Consider the following 15,249-nt stretch of genomic DNA (forward strand, 5'->3'; position numbering starts at 1 on the left):
TTTCAAAATTCGAGACAGCATGTGCGGTAGAGAGAGGGAGAGTCGAAAACAGCAGGTCCAGGACAAGGTAGCATATCCGGTGAACAGGTCATGGTTCCATAGCCGCAGGCAAAACAGTTGAAACTTGAGCAGCTGCACGACCAGGTGGACTGGGCACAGCAAGGAATCATTAGGCGAAGTAGTCCTGAGGCATGATCCTGGGAGGGGAGGGAGAGGGAGAGAGAGAGATTTAGAAGGAGCATACTTAAATTCACACAGGATACCGGATAAGACAGGACAATTACACCAGATATAACCGACTGACCCTAGCTCCCCGACACAAACTATTGCAGCATAGATACTGGAGGCTGAGACAGGAGGGGTCGGGAGACACTGTGGCCCCGTCTGACGATTCCCCCGGACAGGGCCAACCAGGCAGGATATGACCCCACCCACTTTGCCAAAGCACAGCCCCCACACCACTAGAGGGATAACCGCAAACGTACTAGCCTGAAATAAGGCTGAGTACAGCCCACGAAGATCTCCCCCATGGCACGAACCCGAGGGGGTGCCAACCTGGACAGGAAGATCACATCAGTGACGCACCCCTCCTTGGGACGGTATTGAAGAGCACTAGTAAGCCAGTTACTCAGACTCCGTAATAGGGTCAGAGGCAGAGAATCCCAGTGGAGAGAGGTGAACCGGCCAGGCAGAGACAACAATGGCGGTTTGTCGCTCCAGTACCTTTCCTTTCACCTTCACACCCCTGGGCCAGACTACAATCAATCATAGGTCCTGATGAAGAGATGAGTCTTCAATAAAGACTTAAGGGTCGAGACCGAGTCTGCGTCTCTCACATGGATAGGTAAACCATTACATAAAAATTGAGCTGTTTGATTAGAATTTCTAGGAACAGTAAGGAGCCCTGCGTGTTGTGACCGTAGCGTACGTGTAGGTATGTACAGCAGGACCAAATTGGAGAGATAGGTAGGAGTAAGCCAATGTAATGCTTTGTAGGTTAGCAGTAAAACCTTTATATCAGCCCTAGCCTTAACAGGAAGCCAGTGTACAGAGGCTAGCACTGGAGTAATATGATCACATTTTTGGTTCTAGTCAAGATTATAGCACTAACTAAAGTTTATTTAGTGCTTTATCCGGGTAGCCGGAAAGTAGAGCATTGCAGTAGTCTAATCTAGAAGTGATAATAGCATGGATTAGTTTTTTTCTACATCCTTTTTGGACAAAACGTTTCTGATTTTTGCAGTGTTACGAAGATCAAAAAAGCTGTCCATGAAATACTCTTGATTCGTTCGTCAAAAGAGAGATCAGAGTCCAGAGTAACGCAGAGGCCCTTCACAGTTTAATTTGAGACAACTTTACAACCATCAAGATTAATTGTCAGATCCAACAGAAGATCTCTTGATTTCTTGGGACCTAGAACTAGCATCTCTGTTTTGTCCAAGTTTAAAAGTAAAACATTTGCTGCCATCCACTTCCTTATGTCTGAAACACAGGCTTCCAGGAAAGGCAATTGTGGGGCTTCACCATGTTTCATCGATATGTACAGCTGTGTATCATCCGCATAGCAGTGAAAGTTAACATTATGTTTCCGAATGACATCACCAAGAGGTAAAGTATATAGTGAAAACAATAGTGGTCCTAAAACAGAACCTTGAGGAACACCGAAACGTACAATTGATTTGTCAGCGGACAAACCACCCACAGAGACAAACTGATATCTTTCCGACAGATAAGATCTAAACCAGGCCAGAACTTGTCCGTGTAGACCAATTTGGGTATCCAATCTCTCCAAAAGAATGTGGTGATCGATGGTCAAAAGCAGCACTAAGGTCTAGGAGCACGAGGACAGATGCAGAGCCTTGGTCTGATGCCGTTAAAAGGTCATTTACCACCTTCACGAGTGCAGTCTCAGTGCTACGATGTGGCTAAAACCAGACTGAAGCATTTTGTATACATAGTTTATCTTCAGGAAGGCAGTGAGTTGTTGCGCAACAGCTTTTTCTAACATTTTTGCGAGAAATGGGAGATTCGATATAGGCCAAAAGTTTTTTACATTTTCTGGGTCAAGGTTTTGCTTTTTCAAGAGATCCTTTATTAGTGCCATTTTTAGTGAGTTTGGATTGGATCCTGTGGATAGGGAACCGTTTATTTTGTTCGACATAGGAGGGCCAAGCACAGGAAGCAGCTCTTTCAGTAGTTTAGTCGGAATAGGGTCCAGTATGCAGCTTGAAGGTTTAGAGGCCATGACTATTTTCATGAATGTGTCAAGAGATATAGGATTAAAAAACTTGAGTGTCTCCATTGATCCTAGGTCCTGGCAGTGTTGTGCAGACTCAGGACAACTGAGCTTTGGAGAAATATGCAGATTCAAAGAGGAGTCCGTAATTTGCTTTCTAATGATCATGATCTTTTCGTCAAAGAAGTTCATAAATTCATCACTGCTGAAGTGAAAGCCATCCTCTCTTGGGGAATGCTGCTTTTTAGTCAGCTTTGCAACAGTATCAAAAATGTATTTTGGATTGTTCTTATTCTCCTCAATTAGGTTGAAAAAATAGGATGATCAAGCAACATTGAGGGCTCTTCGATATTGCACGGTACTGTCTTTCCAAGCTAGTCAGAAGACTTCCAGTTTGGTGGAGCACCATTTCCCTTCCAATTTTCTGGAAGCTTGCTTCAGGGTTAAGGTATTTTCTGTATACCAGGGAGATAATTTCTTGTGACAAATGTTTTTTTGTTTTTAGGGGTGCTACTGCATCTAGCGTATTACACAAGGTTAAATTTAGTTCCTCAGGTTGTTAACCGATTTTTGTAATCCGTCGTCCTTAGGTAGGTGGAGAGAGTCTGGAAGGGCATCTAGGAATCTTTGTGTTGTCCGACATATCATAGCACGACTTTTGATGATCCTTGGTTGGGGTCTAAGCAGATTATTTGTTGCAATTGCAAACATAATAAGATTATAAAAGGAAAAAACTTTAAGATCCACTATATTTATTCCATGGGACAAAACTAGGTCCAGAGTATGACAGTGAGTAGGTCTGGAGACATGTTGGGAAAAACCCACCGAGTTGATGATGGCTCCAAAAGCCTTTTGGAGTGGGTCTTTGGACTTTTCCATGTGAATATTAAAGTCACCAAAAATGTGAATATTATCTGTCATGACTACAAGGTCCGATAGGAATTCAGAGAACTCAGTGAGGAACGCTGTATACAGTCCAGGAGCCCTGTAAACAGTAGTTATAAAAAGTGATTGAGTAGGCTCCATAGATTTCATGACTAGAAGCTCAAAAGATGAAAACGCAGTCATTAAAAAAAAAAACGTAGTTACATTTGCTATCGTAAATGTTAGCAACACCTGCGGAGGATGTGGTCACTAGTGTAACCAGGAGGAGAGGCCACATATAACACAGTAAATTCATCAGGATTAACCTCTACCGCTTCTCTCTCCCGGATCCGGGATCCTCCTCATCAAAAAAGCTGACTAGCATAGCCTAGCCTAACGCGACAGGGATATCATATAATATAATTTCATGAAATCACAAGTCCAATACAGCAAATGAAAGATAAACATCTTGTGAATCCAGCCATCATTTCCGATTTTTTAAATGTTTTACAACGAAAACACAATATGTATTTCTATTAGCTAACCACAATAGCCAAACACACAACGGCATGTTTTCACCATGTTTCCACATAGGTAGCTTTCACAAAACCCAGAAATAGAGATAAAATTAATCACTAACCTTGAACAACTTCATCAGATGACAGTCTTATAACATCATGTTATACAATGCATTTATGTTTTGTTCGAAAATGTGCATATTTGAGGTATAAATCGTAGTTTTACATTGCAGCCACCATCACAAATAGCACCAAAGCAGCCAGAATAATTACAAAGAGCAACGTGAAATACATAAATACTCATCATAAAACATTTATGAAAAATACATGGTGTACAGCAAATGAAAGATAAACATCTTGTGAATCCAGCCAATATTTCAGATTTTTTCAGTGTTTTACAGCGAAATCACAATATAGAATTATATTAGCTTACCACAATAGCCAAACACAGAAAGCTATTTATTCACCTCTAACATAGCTTTCACAAAAAACAGCAGTAGAGATAAAATTAATCACTAACCTTTGGACAACTTCATCAGATGACAGTCTTATAACATCATGTTAAACAATACATTTATGTTTTGTTTGAAAATGTGCATATTTAGAGCTGCAAATCGTGGTTATACATTGTGAATACGTAGCAACAATTCACCAAAATCTCCGGAGATATTTTGGACAGTCACCTAAACTAACCAAAGAACTCATCATAAACTTTACATAAAAATACTTGTTGTATGGCAAATGAAAGATACACTGGTTCTTAATGCAACCGCTGTTAGATTTTAAAAAATTACTTTACTACAACATACAGAGTGCATTATTGTGAGACAGCGCTCACCTATTCTCCGCCGTGTTGGAGCCAACATATTACACAGAAATACGAAATAACATCATAAATATTCTCCTACTTTTGCTGATCTTCCATCAGAATGTTGTGCAAGGAGTCCTAGGTCCAGAATAAATCGTTGTTTGGTTTTAGAATGTCCATTTCTTCTGTTGAATTAGCAACTTTGGCTAGCATTGTGGAGCGCACGTGTCCATCATCTCTTGGCGCATGGAACGAAAAATTCCCAATAAACGTTGAATAAACTGGTCAAACTCGGTTGAAAATCCTACTTTATGATGTTCTTCTCATATGTATCCAATAAAATGAGAGCCGGAGGAATTCGTAGTGTATACCGAACGCTTTTCAGAAGACAATGTGAGGTTCCCCGGCGCGCAGATGAAAACTGACAAAAGAGCAGACCTGTCACTCCAAAAGCTCTTATTCGGCCTCACATCAAGCTAGACACCCCATTCAACCTTCCACTGCCTGTTGACATCTAGTGGAAGGCGTATGAAGTGAATACAGATCCATAAATAAAAGCCAGTTGAATAGGCAGGCCCTGACACAGAGCCTCATTTTCAGAATTTTCCCTTCCTGTATGGAAGTTTGCTGCCAAATGAGTTCTGTTTTACTCACAGATATAATTCAAACAGTTTTAGAAACTTCAGAGTGTTTTCTATCCAATAGTAATAATACTATGCATATTGTATGATCTAGAACAGAGTACGAGGCCGTTTAATTTGGGCACGATTCTTTCCAAAGTGAAAACAGCGCCCCCCTATTCATAAGACATGTTTCAGTCAGGCCAATCACATCAAGACTATGATCAGTTCATTGACTATAACTGCCTTGGAAGTGATGGATCTAACATTACGTAGCCCTATTTTTTTGTTACCCCTTTTTCCCCCAAGTTTCGTGATATCCAATTGGTAGTTACAGTCTTGCTCCATAGCTGCAACTCCCATACGGAGCCGTGCGTCCTCCAAAACACAACCCAACCAAGCCGCACTGCTTCTGACAACGCCCGCTTAACCCGGAAGCCAGCCGCACCAATGTGTTGGAGGAAACACTGTACAGCTGGCGTGCATTGCGCCTGGCCCGCCACATGAGTCAATAGATGGGCCAAGAACATCCATGTCGGCCAAACCCTCCCCTAACCCGGACGACGCTGGGCCAATTGTGCGCCGCCCCATGGGTCTCCCGGTCGCGGTTGGCTCCGACAGAGCCTGGACACGAACCAGGATCTCTAGGAGCACAGCGATGCAGTGCCTTAGACCACTCGGGAGGCCAAGTAGCCCTATTTTGAGATGTGAGATATCACAATCTCTTTCAATAATTACAGGAATGGAGGAGGTCTTTATTCCAGGGAGATTGCTAAAGCAAACACCGCCATGTTTAGTTTTGCCCAACCTAGATCGAGGCACAGACACGGTCTCAATGGGGATAGCTGAGCTGATACACTGACTATGCTAGTGGCAGACTCCACTAAGCTGGCAGGCTGGCTGACAGCCTGCTGCCTGGCCTGCACCCTATCTCATTGTGGAGCTAGAGGAGTTAGAGCCCTTTCTATGTTGATAGATATGATGAGAGCACGCCTCCAGCTAGGATGGAGTCCGTCACTCCTCAGCAGGCCAGGCTTGGTCCTGTTTGTGGATGAGTCCCCTTTTTGGAGGGGCAGAAAACAGTTTTCAACCAGCGATTGAGTTGTGTGACTCTGCCACTCCCCCTAACTGGGAGGGGGCCAGAGACAATTACTTGATGCCGACAAATCTTTCTAGCTAATATACACACTGAAGCTATGTTGTGGTTGGTGATCTCTTACTGTTTCATCCGAACATCGTCGGTGCTGACGTGGATAACAGTATCTCTATACTCGCCAGTTTTAGCCTTAGCCATCACCCTCTTCAGATTAGCCTTAACGTTGGTAGCCCTGCCCCCTGGTAAACAGTTTATGATCGCTGGATTATTAATGTTAAGTCTAATACTGCGGGTAATGGAGTCGCCAATGACTAGGGTTTTCAACTTGTCAGAGCTAATGGTGGGAGGCTTCTGCGGCTCAGACCCCGTAACAGGCGGAGGAGAGACCAGAGAAGCGACCTCTCCCATAACGAATAACCTTAGGTCCAGGGCTAACAACTCACTGTCCAACAGGATGAACACTTACTTGGTCCAAACCAGCACAACCGGTTCCCCAGTGTCTCATCAAAGAGGACGACAGTTACCCAACGTCCCACCCAAGGGCTCGCTGGATCGAAGTGAGTAAACCAGCTTTCTCTGCAAGGATGATACTTCATCAAAACTTTCTGTGGAAAGAAAATACAACTTCTCTGCATCCACAACATTCTGCTCTTTAAAGTTAGTCAGTGAAGTGTTTCTCTCCAATATCTCAAGTCAGACAGTGTATTTCCCATCAACATACTGTACAATATAAATAACTAATAGACCATGTTACTACCATGTAGTAGTCACTACTAGGCCATGTTACTACCATGTAGTAGAACCTACTAGGCCATGTTACTACCATGTAGTAGTAGTCACTACTAGACCATGTTTCTACCATGTAGCAGTAGTCACTACTAGGCCATGTTACTACCATCTAGTAGTAGTCACTACTAGACCATGTTACTACCATGTAGCAGTAGTCACTACTAGACCATGTTACTACCATGTAGTAGTAGTCACTACTAGGCCATGTTACTACCATGTAGTAGTAGTCACTACTAGGCCATGTTACTACCATGTAGCAGTAGTCACTACTAGACCATGTTACTACCATGTAGTAGTAGTCACTACTAGGCCATGTTACTACCATGTAGTAGTAGTCACTACTAGGCCATGTTACTACCATGTAGTAGTAGTCACTACTAGACCATGTTACTACCATGTAGCAGTAGTCACTACTAGACCATGTTACTACCATGTAGTAGTAGTCACTACTAGACCATGTTACTACCATGTAGCAGTAGTCACTACTAGACCATGTTACTACCCTGTAGTAGTAGTCACTACTAGGCCATGTTACTACCATGTAGCAGTAGTCACTACTAGACCATGTTACTACCATGTAGTAGTAGTCACTACTAGACCATGTTACTACCATGTAGTAGTAGTCACTACTAGGCCATGTTACTACCATGTAGCAGTAGTCACTACTAGACCATGTTACTACCATGTAGTAGAAGTCACTACTAGACCATGTTACTACCACGTAGTAGTAGTCACTACTAGACCATGTTACTACCATGTAGTAGTAGTCACTACTAGACCATGTTACTACCATGTAGTAGTAGTCACTACTAGGCCATGTTACTACCATGTAGCAGTAGTCACTACTAGACCATGTTACTACCATGTAGTAGAAGTCACTACTAGACCATGTTACTACCACGTAGTAGTAGTCACTACTAGACCATGTTACTACCATGTAGTAGTAGTCACTACTAGACCATGTTACTACCATGTAGTAGTAGTCACTACTAGACCATGTTACTACCATGTAGTAGTAGTCACTACTAGGCCATGTTACTACCCTGTAGTAGAAGTCACTACTAGACCATGTTACTACCATGTAGTAGTAGTCACTACTAGACCATGTTACTACCATGTAGTAGTAGTCACTACTAGATCATGTTACTACCATGTAGTAGAATTCAGTACTATAACATCTGACAAAATAGAAATGTCAATGATTTTACATTTGTGTATATTGTGACATAACATCACAGCTTGGTTCCCTTTCTTATTGCCCAGAAGATGGAGAGGAGATGAATAATTCTTATCAAGGTCTGTACCTGCTAGTCTGGAGAGTAGTAGAGCAGTCCCTAACAAGGCCAAGTCCATGTCTCCTAGTCTGTCATGTTCTGTACCTGCTAGTCCGGCCCCTAGTTCTACAGAACAGTCCCTAACAAGGCCAAGTCCATGTCTCCTAGTCTGTCATGTTCGGTACCTGCTAGTCCAGCCCCTAGTTCTACAGAGCAGTCCCTAACAAGGCCAAGTCCATGTCTCCTAGTCTGTCATGTTCTGTACCTGCTAGTCCAGCCCCTAGTTCTACAGAACAGTCCCTGTAATGTATTGTTCCTCATAGCCATCACAGCAGGGGTGGGCAAAGTACGGCCCTTGGGCCGGATCCTGGACCAGAGCCCATTCAATCCCGATGTTGCCCCCGAGCGAAAAAGTTTACCCACCTCTGCTGTAATTTCTCATAATGGCCACTCAGAAACCAACCCATAGCTGATACATACAGTGGGGAGAACAAGTATTTGATACACTGCCGATGTGGCAGGGTTTCCTACTTACAAAGCATGTAGAGGTCTGTAATCTTTATCAAAGGTACACTTCAACTGTGAGAGACGGAATCTAAAACAAAAATCCAGAAAAACACATTGTATGATTTTTAAGTAATTAATTAGCATTTTATTGCATGACATAAGTATTTGATCACCTAACAGCAGATAGTAGATAGCAGCAGTAATAACAGCAGATAGTAGATAGCAGCAGTAATAACAGCAGATAGTAGACAGCAGCAGTAATAACAGCAGATAGTAGACAGCAGCAGTAATAACAGCAGATAGTAGACAGCAGCAGTAATAACAGCAGATAATAGATAGCAGCAGATAGTAGATACAGCAGTAATAACAGCAGATAGTAGACAGCGGCAGTAATAACAGCAGATAGTAGACAGCAGCAGTAATAACAGCAGATAGTAGATAGCAGCAGTAATAACAGCAGATAGTAGATCGCAGCAGTAATAACAGCAGATAGTAGATACAGCAGTAATAACAGCAGATAGTAGACAGCAGCAGTAATAACAGCAGATAGTAGATCGCGGCAGTAATAACAGCAGATAGTAGACAGCAGCAGTAATAACAGCAGCAGTAATAACAGCAGATAGTAGATAGCAGCAGTAATAACAGCAGATAGTAGATAGCAGCAGTAATAACAGCAGATAGTAGATACAGCAGTAATAACAGCAGATAGTAGACAGCAGCAGTAATAACAGCAGATAGTAGATAGCAGCAGATAGCGGCAGTAATAACAGCAGATAGTAGACAGCAGCAGTAATAACAGCATATAAAAGACAGCAGCAGATATTAGATACAGCAGTAATAACAGCAGATAGTAGACAGCAGCAGTATTAACAACAGATAGCAGACAGCAGCAGTAATAACAGCAGATAGTAGATACATCAGTAATAACAGCAGATAGTAGACAGCAGCAGTAATAACAGCAGATAGTAGATAGCAGCAGTAATAACAGCAGATAGTAGATCGCAGCAGTAATAACAGCAGATAGTAGATACAGCAGTAATAACAGCAGATAGTAGACAGCAGCAGTAATAACAGCAGATAGTAGATCGCGGCAGTAATAACAGCAGATAGTAGACAGCAGCAGTAATAACAGCAGATAGTAGATAGCAGCAGTAATAACAGCAGATAGTAGACAGCAGCAGTAATAACAGCAGATAGTAGACAGCAGCAGTAATAACAGCAGATAGTAGACAGCAGCAGTAATAACAGCAGATAATAGATAGCAGCAGATAGTAGATACAGCAGTAATAACAGCAGATAGTAGACAGCGGCAGTAATAACAGCAGATAGTAGACAGCAGCAGTAATAACAGCAGATAGTAGATAGCAGCAGTAATAACAGCAGATAGTAGATCGCAGCAGTAATAACAGCAGATAGTAGATACAGCAGTAATAACAGCAGATAGTAGACAGCAGCAGTAATAACAGCAGATAGTAGATCGCGGCAGTAATAACAGCAGATAGTAGACAGCAGCAGTAATAACAGCAGCAGTAATAACAGCAGATAGTAGATAGCAGCAGTAATAACAGCAGATAGTAGATAGCAGCAGTAATAACAGCAGATAGTAGATACAGCAGTAATAACAGCAGATAGTAGACAGCAGCAGTAATAACAGCAGATAGTAGATAGCAGCAGATAGCGGCAGTAATAACAGCAGATAGTAGACAGCAGCAGTAATAACAGCATATAAAAGACAGCAGCAGATATTAGATACAGCAGTAATAACAGCAGATAGTAGACAGCAGCAGTATTAACAACAGATAGCAGACAGCAGCAGTAATAACAGCAGATAGTAGATACATCAGTAATAACAGCAGATAGTAGACAGCAGCAGTAATAACAGCAGATAGTAGATAGCAGCAGTAATAACAGCAGATAGTAGATCGCAGCAGTAAATACAGCAGATAGTAGATACAGCAGTAATAACAGCAGATAGTAGACAGCAGCAGTAATAACAGCAGATAGTAGATCGCGGCAGTAATAACAGCAGATAGTAGACAGCAGCAGTAATAACAGCAGATAGTAGATAGCAGCAGTAATAACAGCAGATAGTAGACAGCAGCAGTAATAACAGCAGATAGTAGACAGCAGCAGTAATAACAGCAGATAGTAGACAGCAGCAGTAATAACAGCAGATAATAGATAGCAGCAGATAGTAGATACAGCAGTAATAACAGCAGATAGTAGACAGCGGCAGTAATAACAGCAGATAGTAGACAGCAGCAGTAATAACAGCAGATAGTAGATAGCAGCAGTAATAACAGCAGATAGTAGATCGCAGCAGTAATAACAGCAGATAGTAGATACAGCAGTAATAACAGCAGATAGTAGACAGCAGCAGTAATAACAGCAGATAGTAGATCGCGGCAGTAATAACAGCAGATAGTAGACAGCAGCAGTAATAACAGCAGCAGTAATAACAGCAGATAGTAGATAGCAGCAGTAATAACAGCAGATAGTAGATAGCAGCAGTAATAACAGCAGATAGTAGATACAGCAGTAATAACAGCAGATAGTAGACAGCAGCAGTAATAACAGCAGATAGTAGATAGCAGCAGATAGCGGCAGTAATAACAGCAGATAGTAGACAGCAGCAGTAATAACAGCATATAAAAGACAGCAGCAGATATTAGATACAGCAGTAATAACAGCAGATAGTAGACAGCAGCAGTATTAACAACAGATAGCAGACAGCAGCAGTAATAACAGCAGATAGTAGACAGCAGCAGTAATAACAGCAGATAGTAGATAGCAGCAGTAATAACAGCAGATAGTAGATCGCAGCAGTAATAACAGCAGATAGTAGATACAGCAGTAATAACAGCAGATAGTAGACAGCAGCAGTAATAACAGCAGATAGTAGATCGCGGCAGTAATAACAGCAGATAGTAGACAGCAGCAGTAATAACAGCAGCAGTAATAACAGCAGATAGTAGATAGCAGCAGTAATAACAGCAGATAGTAGATAGCAGCAGTAATAACAGCAGATAGTAGATACAGCAGTAATAACAGCAGATAGTAGACAGCAGCAGTAATAACAGCAGATAGTAGATAGCAGCAGATAGCGGCAGTAATAACAGCAGATAGTAGACAGCAGCAGTAATAACAGCATATAAAAGACAGCAGCAGATATTAGATACAGCAGTAATAACAGCAGATAGTAGACAGCAGCAGTATTAACAACAGATAGCAGACAGCAGCAGTAATAACAGCAGATAGTAGATACATCAGTAATAACAGCACATAGTAGACAGCAGCAGTAATAACAGCAGATAGTAGGCAGCAGCAGTAATAACAGCAGATAGTAGACAACAGCAGTAATAACAGCAGATAGTAGATAACAGCAGTAATAACAGCAGCAGTAATAACAGCAGATAGTAGATAGTAGACAGCAGTAATAACAGCAGATAGTAGATAGCAGCAGTAATAACAGCAGATAGTAGATACAGCAGTAATAACAGCAGATAGTAGATAGCAGCAGTAATAACAGCAGATAGTAGATAGCAGCAGTAATAACAGCAGATAGTAGATACAGCAGTAATAACAGCAGATAGTAGATACAGCAGTAATAACAGCAGATAGTAGACAGCAGCAGTAATAACAGCAGATAGTAGATAACAGCAGTAATAACAGCAGATAGTAGATAGCAGCAGATAGTAGATACAGCAGTAATAACAGCAGATAGTAGATAGCAGCAGATAATAGATACAGCAGTAATAACAGCAGATAGTAGATAGCAGCAGTAATAACAGCAGATATTAGATAGCAGCAGTAATAACAGCAGATAGTAGATAGCAGCAGTAATAACAGCAGATAGTAGATAGCAGCAGTAATAACAGCAGATAGTAGATAGCAGCAGTAATAACAGCAGATAGTAGATACAGCAGTAATAACAGCAGATAGTAGATAGCAGCAGTAATAACAGCAGATAGTAGATAGCAGCAGTAATAACAGCAGATAGTAGATACAGCAGTAATAACAGCAGATAGTAGATACAGCAGTAATAACAGCAGATAGTAGACAGCAGCAGTAATAACAGCAGATATTAGATAGCAGCAGTAATAACAGCAGATAGTAGATAGCAGCAGTAATAACAGCAGATAGTAGATACAGCAGTAATAACAGCAGATAGTAGATAGCAGCAGTAATAACAGCAGATAGTAGATAGCAGCAGTAATAACAGCAGATAGTAGATACAGCAGTAATAACAGCAGATAGTAGATACAGCAGTAATAACAGCAGATAGTAGACAGCAGCAGTAATAACAGCAGATAGTAGATAACAGCAGTAATAACAGCAGATAGTAGATAGCAGCAGATAGTAGATACAGCAGTAATAACAGCAGATAGTAGATAGCAGCAGATAGTAGATACAGCAGTAATAACAGCAGATAGTAGATAGCAGCAGATAGTAGATACAGCAGTAATAACAGCAGATAGTAGATAGCAGCAGATAATAGATACAGCAGTAATAACAGCAGATAGGAGACATCAGCAGTAATAACAGTAGATATTAGATAGCAGCAGACAGCAGCAGTAATAACAGCAGATAGTAGATAGCAGCAGTAATAACAGCAGATAGTAGACAGCAGCAGTAATAACATCAGATAGTAGATACAGCAGTAATAACAGCAGATAGTAGATAGCAGCAGTAATAACAGCAGATAGTAGACAGCAGCAGTAATAACAGCAGATAGTAGATACAGCAGTAATAACAGCAGATAGTAGATATAGCAGTAATAACAGCAGGTATTAGATAGCAGCAGACAGCAGCAGTAATAACAGCAGATAGCAGACAGCAGCAGTAATAACAGCAGATAGTAGATACAGCAGTAATAACAGCAGATAGTAGACAGCAGCAGTAATAACATCAGATAGTAGATACAGCAGTAATAACAGCAGATAGTAGATAGCAGCAGTAATAACAGCAGATAGTAGATAGCAGCAGTAATAACAGCAGATAGTAGATAGCAGCAGTAATAACAGCAGATAGTAGACAGCAGCAGTAATAACAGCAGATAGTAGATAGCAGCAGTAATAACAGCATATAAAAGACAGCAGCATATATTAGATACAGCAGTAATAACAGCAGATAGTAGACAGCAGCAGTATTAACAACAGATAGCAGACAGCAGCAGTAATAACAGCAGATAGTAGATACAGCAGTAATAACAGCAGATAGTAGACAGCAGCAGTAATAACAGCAGATAGTAGACAGCAGCAGTAATAACAGCAGATAGTAGATAGCAGCAGTAATAACAGCAGATAGTAGATACAGCAGTAATAACAGCAGATAGTAGATAACAGCAGTAATAACAGCAGATAGTAGATAGTAGACAGCAGTAATAACAGCAGATAGTAGATACAGCAGTAATAACAGCAGATAGTAGATAGCAGCAGTAATAACAGCAGATAGTAGATAGCAGCAGTAATAACAGCAGATAGTAGATACAGCAGTAAAAACAGCAGATAGTAGACAGCAGCAGTAATAACAGCAGATAGTAGACAGCAGCAGTAATAACAGCAGATAGTAGACAGCAGCAGTAATAACAGCAGATAGTAGACAGCAGCAGTAATAACAGCAGCAGTAATAACAGCAGATAGTAGATAGCAGCAGTAATAACAGCAGATAGTAGATAGCAGCAGTAATAACAGCAGATAGTAGATACAGCAGTAATAACAGCAGATAGTAGACAGCAGCAGTAATAACAGCAGATAGTAGATAGCAGCAGATAGCGGCAGTAATAACAGCAGATAGTAGACAGCAGCAGTAATAACAGCATATAAAAGACAGCAGCATATATTAGATACAGCAGTAACAACAGCAGATAGTAGACAGCAGCAGTATTAACAACAGATAGCAGACAGCAGCAGTAATAACAGCAGATAGTAGATACATCAGTAATAACAGCAGATAGTAGACAGCAGCAGTAATAACAGCAGATAGTAGGCAGCAGCAGTAATAACAGCAGATAGTAGACAACAGCAGTAATAACAGCAGATAGTAGATAACAGCAGTAATAACAGCAGCAGTAATAACAGCAGATAGTAGATAGTAGACAGCAGTAATAACAGCAGATAGTAGATAGCAGCAGTAATAACAGCAGATAGTAGACACAGCAGTAATAACAGCAGATAGTAGACAGCAGCAGTAATAACAGCAGATAGTAGATAACAGCAGATAGTAGATACAGCAGTAATAACAGCAGGTATTAGATAGCAGCAGACAGCAGCAGTAATAACAGCAGATAGCAGACAGCAGCAGTAATAACAGCAGATAGTAGATACAGCAGTAATAACAGCAGATAGTAGACAGCAGCAGTAATAACATCAGATAGTAGATACAGCAGTAATAACAGCAGATAGTAGATACAGCAGTAATAACAGCAGATAGTAGACAGCAGCAGTAATAACAGCAGATAGTAGATCGCGGCAGTAATAACAGCAGATAGTAGACAGCAGCAGTAATAACAGCAGCAGTAATAACAGCAGATAGTAG

General features: G+C 41.2%; 1 protein-coding gene across 1 annotated transcript in view; it reads left to right on the forward strand.

Moving 5' to 3' along the window:
- The window catches only part of rims2b (regulating synaptic membrane exocytosis 2b), a 239,421-nt gene that overhangs the window by 83,739 nt on the left and 140,433 nt on the right, over positions 1-15,249 (forward strand). The window contains 2 exon segments of the mRNA XM_071373645.1: positions 961-972; positions 6,596-6,699. Coding sequence (XP_071229746.1) covers positions 961-972; positions 6,596-6,699 — 116 coding nt within the window.

The sequence above is a fragment of the Salvelinus alpinus genome, chromosome 29 (assembly GCF_045679555.1).
Source record: "Salvelinus alpinus chromosome 29, SLU_Salpinus.1, whole genome shotgun sequence".
NCBI lineage: Eukaryota > Metazoa > Chordata > Actinopteri > Salmoniformes > Salmonidae > Salvelinus > Salvelinus alpinus.